At 41.4% G+C, this 14515-nt stretch overlaps 1 protein-coding gene across 4 annotated transcripts in view; it reads right to left on the bottom strand.

Moving 5' to 3' along the window:
- Nucleotides 1-3565: 3565 nt before the first annotated feature.
- CTNNA1 (catenin alpha 1) overlaps nt 3566-14515 on the bottom strand; it is a 66920-nt gene continuing 55970 nt past the window's right edge. For all 4 annotated transcript variants that reach the window (XM_081906122.1, XM_081906123.1, XM_081906121.1 and 1 more), the window contains exons 16-18: nt 12126-12231; nt 10196-10330; nt 3566-4913 (exon numbers count right to left, since the gene is read on the bottom strand). In XM_081906122.1, the coding sequence (XP_081762248.1) occupies nt 4626-4913; nt 10196-10330; nt 12126-12231 (529 nt within the window). In that variant the 3' untranslated portion in view covers nt 3566-4625. The remainder of the gene's footprint in view (nt 4914-10195; nt 10331-12125; nt 12232-14515) is intronic.

The following is a 14515-nucleotide window of genomic DNA, read 5'->3' as shown; positions in this document are numbered from 1 at the left end:
TTCCATAGGAACGCATTGATTGATTTTCAATGCATTCCTATGGGAAACCGTGCTTCGCAAGACGAAAAACTCGCAAGACGAAAGAACTTGCGGAACGAATTAATTTCGTCTTGTGAGGCACCACTGTACAGCAAATGTTGCATATTGTGGACAGAACAAATCACTTGCCCCAGGGTGATGTATTTGATGGTGTGTTGTTTTATTTACTTTTTATCTATTTATTAGATGGGGATGCTTCAAGGACATTTTGATAATGCAATGAACCAGCCAACCAACCAAGTACTAAGTTTTCTGCTTCTCACTTACAATTCTTAGGTTTTTATGTAACTTCTTTGAATGGATGCTTTTAAGAACACCCCCTCCCCATAAAGTATAAAAACTGACCTTTATCAGGGACACACTCCCCTCCCCTCCCCTTGTCATTAGGCACTGAAACTGCAGGATTTGTGCTGCATGGGAAAAACAAGATATAAATTCTCACTCTTTTCAATCCCACTGCTCACGCAAAGGGCTTTGCTGTCTCATCTGTCAAGGGCAGCTGGAGTGGGATCAAAACTGATTTGGTTGGCTACATGCTTTTGGCACCACCAAAACTTGTCATCTATCTTCATATATGCATTGAACAGGTAGAGAAGCTAAAGGTGAATGCTTATCAAACTCCAGAGAGAATATCTTTTTCTTTGAGAAGTGGTATTCATGGCTTCAGAAAGTTTTCCTGTAGAGATTTCTAGGTGTAGACTTATGAACTGTATCCCGTCCTGGATGAGAGGCAGATTACAGAAAATCTAAGGAGGCTGAAGCTGAAGAAGAAGAAACTGAAGATAGGCAGTCTTACCTGAATACTACCATATTTCTGGCTCCATAAGATGCACCGTTTTTAGAGGAGGAAAACAAGAAAAAAATATTCTGAACGAAACAGTGGATGTATGATTTTTGTGGTTCATGCTGTGGCCACAGACATGTGATTTGATGGTGAGTTTGGGGTAGCCCAATGCAAAAATCCTGAGAATCCATGTGGATCCGTGCTTTGTAACCACGTTTTTGCGCCATTGCGGCCCCACGAAACAGTTTGATTTTTGATGTTTGATTTTTTTGGGTGTAGGCTATGGCCATGGACACGCTATGTGATCTGATGGTGAATTTGGGGTGACCCAATGCAAAAATCCTGAGGGTCCATGTGCTTTTACCTCCCCCCTCCCAGACAGCCTCCTTTATCGCTAGCGTCCCTTATCTCCCTCCTGATTGCTTGCCGATCAGCTGCTCAGCGGCTTTGTTTCAACACCCCCTTCCCTCTTGTTTGCCTTAGCGTCTTTTCCTTAGCTGGAACATTTTTTTGCTCCTCCTTTTCTTCTAATTTCTCTCCTCATTGCTTGTTTTAGTATTCCTGTCTCCTCTCCTTGCAAGTTCACTGTCTTTACCTCCCCCCCCAGGTAGCCTCCTTTACCGGCAGCCTTATCTCCCTCCTGATTGCTTGCCGATCAGCTGCTCAGCGGCTTTGTTTCCACACCCCCTTCCCACTTTCTAAAAAAAAAAAAAAAAGTACAATCTGTTTTTCGCCCCCCTGGGCAATTCAGCTCCAGGGACCACGCATTCACTCCATAAGATGCACAGACATTTCCTCTTACTTTTTAGGAGGAAAAAAGTGCATCTTATGGAAAAATACGGTATATATCTGGTTTATTTGGTACCCTCCAGCATCTTTTGTCCCATGGTCTTAAGGTTTCCTAACAAGCTAGTCTTAAGGTTTCCTAACAAGCTCCACAGGGCTTGGGGTACCTTTCTCGTTAAAAACTGGTTTTGTTTAATAAAGATTTTACAAACTCACCTACTTGGTCCACGTTATTGACATAAGACACTGTTCAAAGCTCCTGAACAGGGCAAGGAAGCTGTGCAATACCAGAACTTGTTTGGCCAAGTTTTGGTAAGCTCTGACCTTCATTGTTAGCCTTTGGGGTATTTTGTTCAACACAGCTTAGCTGTAGTTAGTGTCTAGAAAAATGTCAAATTATGAAGGTCAGCTGAAAACCCAGACTGCTTATGCACAGAACATAATTTTATATTCCAAACCAGAGAATAAGGAAAAAAGGTGTGCTTTGTTTATAGCACAGTCAAGCTTTGTGAGCTGGACAGATCATGTGGCAGTTGTGATAAATGAGGAATAAATTCACACGAAGGTTACAGTGAGAGCACATGAAGGCTAGGAAAGTTACCTCTAGGAGGGTCAGGTAGGCAACACTTCCAGGAGAGGAAATATGAAATGAATTCACCTCCAAGAAAATATGACCAAAAACAAAAGCAGGACATCTCTTGGAGATAGTATTAAAAAAAGCAGTGTTATGGATGTAATGTAGGAATTTTAAACAACACAATCCATATGAAAAGGTTTATCTGCTAGGAGTTTACTTAAGTTATTATTTCCTCTGTCTTTCCGGACAGCATACAAGTACAGTATTTTTGTTGCAATATTATTGGTGGTATACATAGTTTCTATCCCACTGTTTCCGGATTATTTCAACCCTGTTCTTTGTTTGTTGTGGTTATTGCTGACCTGAGATACTTCCCCTTATAGATGTATCTCTGTACAAACAATAACGCTTCATTTCAAAACCACATTTTACATTAAACTGGAATAAGTGGTAAACAGAGTCCTAGTTCAAACTTGTGACTTTAATGGGCTCCATTCAATCCTAATGTCTCATCATACAGTGACCTTCCCCAATCATTGGGAAAGTTAATTACCAGCCTCTATGAAGATTCTGGTGCCGTATCAGCCTGGAGGGGATGACACACTAAAATATATCTTCCCTTCATTTTAACCTCTCTGGGCGACTAGAAGGCTCTCTCGGACATCCAGCTGCTTCTTTTTTATAGATCATGCAATTTTGCTTCATTGGTTTTGCACCAGAATCCTCTAATAAACACTGTGGCTTTGCAACTTCTTGCTATCTCAATATCTTCCTATCTAACTATGGGGGCAATACAGCTACTGGGACACATTTGGTATTAAGGTCTCTCTTATTTACTATATCTCTTAATTGTGTATGTTTGGTTTTAGGACTTATCAGTGGCATCTGCATCTCAGAGTAAGCCATAAGGCATTTACCGTGAAGCCAGAGTTGCGGTTGCTGCTCCCGCTAGCACTAGAGTTGGTGTAAAGTAAGAGCCATCCGTGCATTCATGGTAAACCCTCAACTATGATTAAACTGGGGTGTGTGAACTGAGTAGTTGCAAAGAGTCAAACTAAAGCACGAGCAGATAATCTTTGGAACAAGTGCTTCAATAACATGCCAAGAATTCAGCTGATTTAACTCTTGAGTACCTTCCCTCCCCCCCCAAGCACACGGTATGAGTCACAATAAGAGCATAGTAATTTTGCCCATGGTGCAATGAAACTATAGCAGACCCTCCATTATGTACATTTTAACTAAAGTGAGCAAGTGATTCATGTGTTAGTCACCAATGACTAGCCCTTTAAATTGCCACTAATTAGTTGCATAGCCCAGCCACTTCATTACGGAATTAGGAGTGTTTTATGAACTGCAAAGAAAGCTCTGACCCTTACAACTGGTTTTTATACTGGACTTTATTGGAAAAGGTATAAAAACAGAAATCCATAAAAATTTTAAAGAGCAAAATTATACCATGAGGCTCCCAGTAAGACAAACAATGCCTGAATCGCAGTCTGAATGCAATGCTATTTGCTAGGTTTTTTAAAAGCCCAGGGCAGGATGCATAGCAATTATGAGAAGAACACAATGATAGATTTGCATTTGAATGCTGAGGGAAACATGCAACATTTACAACAGTGGCTGGAACAAGCCACTTATTAGAGTCCCCTCCAGCAAAGTACATCAGTTATGTGTAAGTAAGGCTTAACGTTTTCACCATCTTAAGAAGAAGTATTAAAAGTTTTCCTTGTGGTGCACTTCGCATTACACATTAAGTAACTTTCACTCTCCCATGGGCTCCGATGGAAGTCCTCACAAGATGCACATGCTGAAAGGTAACCTTCAACCCAGCAATTCAGAACAAATGAATCAAAGTGTCCCGTTTCATATAAAGGAGTCAAAACCTGCTTAAATTAGAAAAGAATGCTATAGTATATTACTTTTTCAAAATCATTTTCTACGGTTGTCTTAGTGTTTTAAGCAGCAACTAGCGTTTTCCATTTTATCAATTATTTCAACATACCAAACTTATACTCTCTATCCACCCAAAGCATAATATAATTTTGATAAAAGTACAGGTTCCATTCTACTTCCAAGTTGAGAAGGCTCACATTTCTTCTAAAGGAATTACATGATCCAGCTATGTGAAGGATTAATGTTACAGTAAATTCAACTTTGGTTACAGAATAGATTTAAAAGCAGGATTTATTATTTTAAAAAGCTAGGAGGGGGGAAATGCCACAGAATTCTAAACAGCATTTTCATACTAAAATTAACCATGTTCTCAGATTTAAAGATGTATTTTCATGCTTCATATATCTTGCTTACCTCCTTTTAGTCTAAGTGATTTTATCAAAAAATATTGTGTAAATGAATTCTAACATAATCCATAGAATATTTGGGGGGGAAGGGAAATCTGATAGTAGGAATGCAATCCAGAAATACTACTCCCTCTGTTTAAATGCTCTCCATTGCCTTGAATTCACTGAGCGCTTGCACTGGGTTGACGTGCTTTTTCTGGGAGGCGCGCTTGATTTTGGTCTGCGTTTCATCCTGTTTCTCTCGCTTGACGAGTGGTTTCTTCTCTGGGGCTTTCATTTTCCAGGACACGGCTGGCAGGTTCAGAGAAGCCATCCCTTGAGACTTCTGGTATTTTGTGGACGCCACGTAGGAGGCCTTCACTGTTTGCACCACAGCATTCATCAGGTTCTTGGCAGCTTGAATCAGCGACATGGCACTGTCCACCTAAAAGCAGGTCAGCAAGAAAGTCCCTTTAGTTTCAGATAGTGCTCATTGTGCAGCATTTTAGGAAAGGCAGAACGGAAGATTCTTTGAATAACCATTTAAATTGTCTCTTTACATACGTTAGATTCCTTTACCATAGAGGTTTCCTGTTGAAACTGAGCATGGTGCTTGCTTTAGAAGAATTGGAGGAGAATAAAGAAGGAAAGCGGGGATGCGGGTGGTGCTGTGGGTTAAACCACAGAGCCTAGCACTTGCCGATCAGAAGGTCGGCGGTTCGAATCCCCACAACGGGGTGAGCTCCCGTTGCTCGGTTCCTGCTCCTGCCAACCTAGCAGTTGGAAAGCACGTCAAAGTGCAAGTAGATAAAAAGGTACCGCCCCGGCGGGAAGGTAAACAGTGTTTCCGTGCGCTGCTCTGGTTTGCCAGAAGCAGTTTAGTCATGCTGGCCACATGACCCGGAAGCTGTACGCCGGCTCCCTCGGCCAATAAAGTGAGATGAGCACCGCAACCCCAGAGTCGGCCACGAGTCAGGGGTCCCTTTACCTTTAAAGAAGGAAAGCAGTGGGCAGGATTCAAAGGGCTTCTTTAGCTGCACTCAAAGCAAAAATGTCAGAATCGGAACCCTGCATCCAATCAGACTACTTTTGGAAGTCCCCTTAATTTTCAAAAGAGGTTTTCTATCTGGCATTGGGCGGGTGGAGGTGGAGACAAGGGCTGCTGTCCAAGGAACGCATGTCCATAGCTCTTGAATAATATGAACTCGATCACTGCATACAGCCAGTCAAGATTCCCCAGTCATCTGACGGCTGGATACACAATCATGAAACACAGATCCTCATCACTTTCAAAACAGAAGCACTCTAAGATTAAAGCTCGCCCTGATTGCTGGCATGGCATGAAGTATTAAAAGTCTTCATGCTAAATTGAAATAACTTCAGTATTCTGCTTTTGCCTGCGTAGGTTTAAGGAATTCTTCCTTACACGCCAAGCTTCTGGGTGAAAACCTTGTGTTTTCATATGCAGGTAAACAAAGGAAGAGTAGCACATATATTTTTAAAAAAATTATCAACACATACATGCCTTAGCGCTGCAGACATACCGGTAATCTTGGACTATCCAAGGAGTCTTCAGCACTTCACTAAAAAAACCATGGAGTGTTTCTTTTAACAGGACCATTGGGCAAAAGTACAGTACTTAATAATCAAATGGTGATTGGAGAAAATTTAGTTAAATGAGCTTATTTAAAGCCCTCAGTTTAGCAATTACTTGAGAGAAAAAGCAGTTAGGAAGGGATTTCCAAAGGTATAGCAGTGTTTTGGCCTGTTGCAGCAAAAACTGTCATTGGCATTTCAAAAAAATAACATTCTGTAGACTGGAAGAGAAGAGCAGGAGGGTGTGGCTGGCTCAGTATAAATGATGCTCATGCTAACAGGTCACCTGAAAACTTGTCTCATGTGGTAACTGCTACCTGCTCTGAGCCCATCGGCTATAAATCAAAATTTTTAGCAGCAACAGAGGAGGGCAAGATCTCGTTCCACTCCACCTCTCTGGAAATTGATTTGTTGACTATCAGTGAACCTAGAGCTATTGTTCCACAGGGCTTCTTCTCTGTTCTGTCTCTGCTTATACTATATGGTCTAGACTAGAGGATTTCAACTTTTGATTCCACGGCTCCCTTGACCATTCTTTCTGCGGCACCCCTGTGGGGCTCAGGAGTCCAGTTATGTCACCCCTTGCCTGCAGAGCTGGCAGCCTCCCACTCTTTTTCAAACACCCTCCCTTGAGGAGTGTTTCCTCTGCCTCCTCTGTGAGTCCTCCAGGCAACCGCTGCTGCCGCCCCTGGTCTCGCTGCTGCTGCCCCCTGCCCCAAAGAGAGCTGCTTCCTCACACTAGTACTTGCCTGTCCATTCCCAACAGCAAGGGCTGGTGGACTGGCTGACTGAACTCCCTGGCCTGCTTACTCTTGAGGCTGCCTCAGCTCCTGGCAAGCAGCACCCCCTGACCAGCCCCAGAGGCACCATTCTCCCCAGAGGCACCATCCGCCTGCTGAGCTTGTAGTCAGGGCTGCTGCAACCAACAGCTGTGCAAGCCTCAGGAAGCAGAGATGCAAGAAGACATCAGAGGAGGGAGGGAAGGAAAGAGGGACAGAGGCCAGTGTTGCCCGCGGCACCCCTGACCACCATTCAAGGCACCCTAGGGTGCCACAGCCCACTGGTTGAAAACCACTGGTCTAGACTGTGAAGGTTATTTTGCTGCTGCTAGCAGCTGTCTATGTATTTTGAGATAGGGCTTTCAATTGCAGAATGAGATAGTAAGGAAAATTTAACTAAGCCAGGGTGAAGGAAAAACAACCTGTGCAGAATTTTTGAAATTCAAAACCACACCAATGAAGGATAAGCCAGCTCTTGTATTTGTCAATTTGGATTGTGATATCTACTCTACTAAGTCAACATATTTTAACAAACTGATAAAATATGAAATCATGAGCACACAACTGCACTGCACAGTTTCTGCCAGAATTCTGTTGTGTCCCATCACTTTGTGTCAATAGCTGATGTGTCCACTGTGAAGCACTGCTTAGTGACCACTATCTGCTGGCATTGAAATGTATCATATTAACATCGGTGAAGGATCACATCACTGCACTGTCAAAAAGGACATGCAGATTGACAGCAGGTGGCAACAGGTAGGGTGGCACAGATTGTTTGAATTCAGAATTTAAAGACTCCATGAGGGAAGCTGCAAAAAGATTAACTGCTTGGCATATTTTGAGAGACCTTTAACTGATTTAGGCCTCTTAATTAACAGATCAAGACTGCCTTTTCATTTTTATGATTTCTACGGCAGCACAGATAATGTAGACATTTACAAAGAGAATCTGGGTTAGGATCCATTGCAGCCATTTCTCAGATTCTGCATATCAGTGGAGAATAACCATTCCTGTATGCCCTGCATTTAACAAAACCCTTCTGACCAAGAACTGCATAAACAAGTGATATGGGATTCCTGACTCCTTTTGCCGATTTTAACTTTTATTTTTTTATTTCCCAGATTCCAAAATGTTGTATTTATACATCACAAACAAACACTTAATGGGAAGGCAAGTGCTGTAACAAACTAGGTCATTGTTCAACTGGCTGATGGGGAACGGGATACCTACACGGTGTATGCACTTTTCTTTTTCAGTGTGTATTAAACTACATTCTACTGAGTCTAGCTTGGAGATAGACAATTATTTATGGCAGAAGACCATGTAAGTCACACAAGCATTTTATAGTCTCAGTAAAACCCCAGGGAACATGTTAGCGGGCTGTCGGGGTAACAGCTATGTCTTTCTCCCATGCCGAGAGCCTTGCCAAAGAGTGCCCTCAGATGCAGAATACCACAGCAATACATGTTGTGTTTTCTGCAGTGCTCATCCACTATTCCCCTGGTAGTGACAGATCTGCTAGGAGCCTATTGCTACACCAAATGTGCTCTGCGTGAAGGTGCTGCTGCCAACACTACTATATGTTTCTGCTTTAGTTTGCCATTATTCTCAAAGGTGGAATTCACTTGTTTTCTTCTTCTTCTTCAAGCAAGATTTAGGATCTGAACCTTTCATTTCTCCCGTGTCTTATAGTGTGAATTCCCTTCTGCGAAAGTAATTGTCTAAACACAACGTGTAGCTAAGAACAAGCCTTTTAATGATCAGAAAAAAGAAGTTGAGGATGTACTAGTTTTGTGGAAAAATAAGAACCATGTTCTGACCACCACTAAGGTGTCTCTATCACAATCACTGTTTAATGCATAAAATTTTTATGGATAAATGGGGAGCCTTGATACAGTGGGATAGCATTCTTGTGCTGGAAAAACTTACTCCTTAAATGTAAACCCTTGAAGATGTCAGCATACCACTGGACAGGGGAACTGCACTGCTGTAGGGGAGCATGCAGCCTTACATTTGGGTACAAACGTTTGTACTTCAGTGCATGCACACAACCACAAACGCACCCGCCCAATGAAATTTTTTTAAGTGCTACAAAACTGCTCCAGTTTTGCAGAGTGAAGGGGGAAGTGGAAGAGACTACAGTGCGTATAGCAAAAGTGTGAGAAAATGCTGATAGTGATTTAGCACCATCAATATACAAAGTGCTTTACAGCATAATACAGGGGTAGGCGACCTAAGGCCCAGGGGCCAGATGCAGCCCAATCGCCTTCTCAATCCGGCCCACGGACGGTCCGGGAATCAGCATGTTTTTACATGAGTAGAATGTGTCCTTTTACTTAAAATGCATCTCTGGGTTATTTGTGGGGCATAGGAATTTGTTCATTTCCCCCCTTCAAAATATAGTCTGGCCCACCACATGGTCTGAGGGACGGTGGACTGGCCCCCAACTGAAAAAGTTTGCTGACCCCTGGCATAATATAAACCTATGGGGAGGTGAGGAGAGGAGAAAAAGACTGTCACTACTGCCTGAAGAAGTTTCCAATGGTGGCAATGAGATAAAAGGGGAAGGTAAGATGGGATGAAAATGATGTGCACACAGCTAGGCTGGGGACCAAAGGGTTAAAACCACAGGTTTCCAAGGGGAAGAGAGCGAGCATTGCTTGGTTATTCTGCTAGGAAGTTCCAGGGGCAGCAAAAGAAATAAGTGGGGGAGCCTGAAAGCAGAAGTCCCAAGAAGCTGACTGGTAGACTGGGAGGAGCACAAGGCACAAGCAGAAACAACAGAATGGGATAGGTTTGTGGAGAGGTTTAAAGACAAGCAGTTTGATGTAAAAAGTGATGAGAAACATGCATACATGATGGCAGAAAAGAATGACATGGCAGTGGTAGTTTGGACAGAAGTAAAAGGATTCGATCTAGATTCTAAGATGTTTTCAGAAAATAAACTATTATTCAGAATGCAGCTGTGGAATGGTCTCAGCTCTGGATAGTGCAGAACAAAGTTTAGATGTAGCCTGTATCTTACAGGAATGAAAGTAAATTTACTCTCTGAATGAAAAGTATAGCACAACTGTGAAAAATTGCACAATACTTTGCATATCTAGCATGGCCTCTGACTTACCAGAAATACCTAAGTATGTAAGGATCATGAGAAACAATTGTAATGAGTTTTTGAGCAAAACCAAGATGCTCCAGGAATCTTTCCAAAAGGAGATTTATATATTCAGAGATCAGAAACAAAATGAAGACACACAAAGTTTGTTCAGAATCCTAAAAAATTAACATAAATGAAGATTGTACAACTGTTGATGTAGAAGGAAGCCCAAACCGAAGTGTTCATAAATTTACATACCCCAGACACGACGAGTTCTCCTCCCAGGTTTTGAACTTCTGCCTTCACTTTGCTGCAGATGTTTAGCTGGTGGCAGTATAAAGCAATACGTTGCAGATAGGCTAGCAAATCCTGTTTGCAAGCAGAATCTGGGCACTGAGGACAGAAATAAAACTGGTATTTAGTTCTGAGATATTAAAATTGATCAGTGTATCACATATCAATAGTGTTTCCCCAATAGTGTATGTTCCCCAATGAACATACAGGCTACCCTAAATATCTAAGTTAGGCAAAAAGCTGATGTTGTAGAATACCTCTTGCATAAAGACTGATAATATCAACAGCCACCAGGTCAGTCATTACCTTGTAAAAAAGATTTGGCAAAATGCCTGTCTATATACACTGACTGACCTATAAACAGTAATAATACAAGTATATGGATTTCACAGTATGCCCTAATTGAGGCTTCTATCTTTTGAAATGTATTCTGCTTTTGTTTTAAAACAAAAAACTTAAGGTGGCAGCATACATGGTTTAATGGTAGAAAAACTTCGAAGCAGTTTATAGTTCCTCTCATTTTATCACAAGTTTGCGAAGAATTTATCCTGTGAGCTTCATGGCTGAGCAGGAATTGAACTCAGGTTTCCCGCCGCAGCCCATTACACCGAGCACCAAGAATTTCCCCACACAGTATAAATGTCACCCATGGATCCCATAGCCTAATATGTAACAAAAGATTTTTGCTTCTAATTTTAAATAAATAGTGTATCTATTTAGTGAATACACATTTAGGCTTTCTACACTGCATAGTGGAAAATCGAAAGTGAATGGCTGAGAATTAAATGTTTCATTATTATCACGTATATTGTTCACTTCGTTTGCAAAAGTAGATACTTTGAATAATTGCTTTTTGAGAGCAATTGCACGAGCTATTCATTGCCTTTCAATCTATAATGGCAACATCCTGAACTTACACCTGTAAGGTATTAAAATGCTTAAAATTGTGCTAGTTTGCAGAGGAGGTCAGATTTTCCTGCTTTAACTAATCTGGCTGCAAAATATATGTCTTCACTTTTGAGAATTCCAAAATATACACACTGTGAAGTGAATTTTAAAAAAAGGCAGAATGAATTAAGGTAACAATGGGATGCAATACTGTATGAATGAAGTTCTCACAATGCGTGAAAATTCATCTAAATGGTGAGAAAAAGTTCTTTGTAACTGCAAATGGAAAAAGCTATTATTGCTTTCAGTCCTACAGTTTGAGATAGATGCAAGTTCCAAAATACTGACATCTCTGCTGGTGGCTTGCAAGGCAAGGGCAACGTAGTAATTCCACTGCATTCTAGAAGCACATATGGTTAAGTGCTGTGCGACTGCTTGCCTTCAGGCTCCTTATCTTCCATAAGGTCAGACCGTGCCAAGCCAGAGCAATTTGCAGAACTTCACAATGAACGTGTGTCTCAAATATGAAATTGTACAACTGGAGGTATAAAGCAAGTGTTCAGAGAGTAATTATTCAAAAAGAAAGTTGAAAGATTACAACTTAACCTGCATTTACTAATGCTGAGAACACACAGTGAGGCAGTTCTTTCGAGGTTTGTTTTTTTCTTTTGGTAAGGTGTCCAAGCATCCACAATGATTGAGTAGTTGCAGAGCAATGTATGGAAAAACAAAACAAAAACCAGCAGTGGAAAGTAATAGCTTTCTTTGGAGAACTCTACACTCAGTGACAATTTTTGAAGTGAACACCAAGCTTCCCCAAAACTCAGGGCAAACTAGCGATCCAGCTACAAATAAAAAAGCTGAAGTGGAGGAGAACAAAGAATCAATAATTTGAGTCAGAAGACACCATAAAACAAGCTGCTAGCTCCAGGACTCTTGTACCTGTGAACCTAAAACCCCTGTTTAAATTAAACTAAAAGCTTGTGAAAAATCAGTTCCAACTCACATGATCAGCAATTGTCCGTCCTAACTTGTCCATTCTTGACCCAGCTTCTGCAATTTTCTTTGCTGCACTAATCACATCAGATGTATTTTTCAGTGGCCCTTTCCCTCTGCAAAAAAAGAGAGCTCAGCAGTTGTCTATTAGAATCAGGAACACAAATCAAGGACATCTTTGTTTCTCAGTTCTCTCCAGCTGTACAGGAATGACTACAACTAGGCTGCACTAATGTGGCACTGAAGCACACTGTAAAAGATTGCTTCATATTATTAATGTACAGTATGTTTCAGATATAAAAAGGTAAAACTTGTGAACCAGGTTCTTCACATAGTTCTGTATAATACTACATATTGGAAGGAACCAAAGAATTGTGCAGGTTGTTCTGAGTACCTGAGGAGACTGCGTTTGCATTTCTTGAACACAGACCCCGCTACTTTCACAAAAAGAGGATCTTTTACAGGTTGGTGGGATCATATGTATGTATGCGTATATATACAAACCTATCTAAATCTCTCCAAACAAACAAACAAAAACAAACAAGGCAGGCCCAAACTCTTGGACACTCCTATACTCTTTGGAACACAGTCATTAATCTATAATAAAAATAAACCAAAAGTCAACTAATTTCAAGTGTCAGATCATTAAATTTTTGCAATATGCAAAACAAAACACCCTTCTCTGCTTAATATTTAAGTACTATGAAACCTTATTTATTGTACTCTATTTTCAAATAAATATCATTTTGGCCCAGTTTTTCAGAATACAGATCACAAATGGAACACAATTTCTATGCAGTTTCCTGGAAGCTCCATGTATGCATCACAGATAATCAATGTAGGAAGTTACATTTTAATCTTCACAAAATGTGGGATTTCCAAAATAATTTTGAAATTATGTTCAGCAATGCATGTGCTGGAGAGAGCTTAGTTATTCAGGCATTTATTATTTATTTCTACAATTTATACAGCAACCTACAGCAGAGGATCTCTGGATAGCTTGCCAGAATCAAAGAGAATAAAATGAAACATGGCCAATGAAAACCAGAAAGACTACATTAAAACAGAGTAGAGACTTTGCAGCATTAAAATTCTAAAGAGGATAGAGGGGAAAAAGTCCACACAGCTAAGGCAGTATCAAACCCACATTAGAGTTTAAAAGGCCAGGGACAATAAAAAGGTATCCAGCTGCTACTGAAAGGACAAATAACGGAAAGGCCCTCTCAAAGCCACATGGCATTCCCCAGTTGTAGAGGACACTTAGAGAAGAGCCATGGATAATGATTTCAAAGTGTAGGGAAAAGGTAATCTTTCAGATACTGAGGTCTCAAGCCAAGAAGGGTTTTAAAGGTCAAAACCAGCTCTTTGAATTGGGCATGAAATGAGAAACATGAGTTAGGGGAGATGGCAAGGTAAAAGCATATTATATTCAGAATACCCAGTTCCTGTGTGTATTATTGTACCTATATTCTGCACCAACTAAAGCTTCTCACAGTTTTTAAAAGCAGGCCCACACACATCACAATGGGTTGTTTCCAAGTGAAATTGTTAGTGCAAGGACTTCTGCCCAAGCAAGAGAACCATCTCTTTCTAACTCCACCCATGCTCCCAACTATCTGCTCTGAAGTGTGTGTTTCTTTGGTGGGGGGAACCCAAAACAAATTTGCACAGGCACACAGGGAAAGGAAGTATTGGTGCACAAGGTGAAATGCTTGCACTAACAGCACTTCATTGGATACAAGCTACTGCAGTAATACAAATGACCCATACTTGGATCATTGAAGCCAGTCTCTCTCTGCCCCCCATAGAGAGCTCTAGCCTAAGATGGTAAAAAGTGTCTCATGACACACCTCTAGATACAAAGACAGATGAGGTCCCTCAAATGATGATCCTGGTCCATTAGGAGGGAGTGCAACTTCCTCAAGGACAGGGTGAACCACAACTGATCTTGGCAGATGAACCATGCACTAGCAGAACCTCAATCTGGTCTGGATTGAGCTTCAGCCTTTTGGCTCTCATCCCATTACCACTGCCAGGCACTGATAAAGCACTTCCATAATCTAAGTTTCATCCCTCCCTCCCTGGATGATCTCATTCAGTGGCTTTGTGTAGATGCTAAACGGCATGGGGGATGAGATGGAGCCCTATGAGACAAGGGGCCATGAAACTGAGCAGAAATCCCCCCGTACCACCTCCTGGAAGTGGTACCGAGGCACGAATAGAACCACAGCAGAAAAGTACTATGCACATATAACTTGGACAGGATCTTGAGAGGATCCCATGGCTGATGTTAACAAAAGCTGCTGGGAGATCCAGGAGAATCAGTCCCCCCGCCCCCTCTCTCTGTGTGTGCTAATCACCACCTGCAGGCTGACAAAGGCAGTTTCAGTACCAAAGCAA

This window comes from Podarcis melisellensis, assembly GCF_964234715.1.
Source record: "Podarcis melisellensis genome assembly, chromosome: 3".
Classification (NCBI taxonomy): Eukaryota; Metazoa; Chordata; class Lepidosauria; order Squamata; family Lacertidae; genus Podarcis; species Podarcis melisellensis.
Note: the sequence above shows the minus strand (reverse complement) of the source record. Positions and strands in the feature narration are given on the sequence as shown.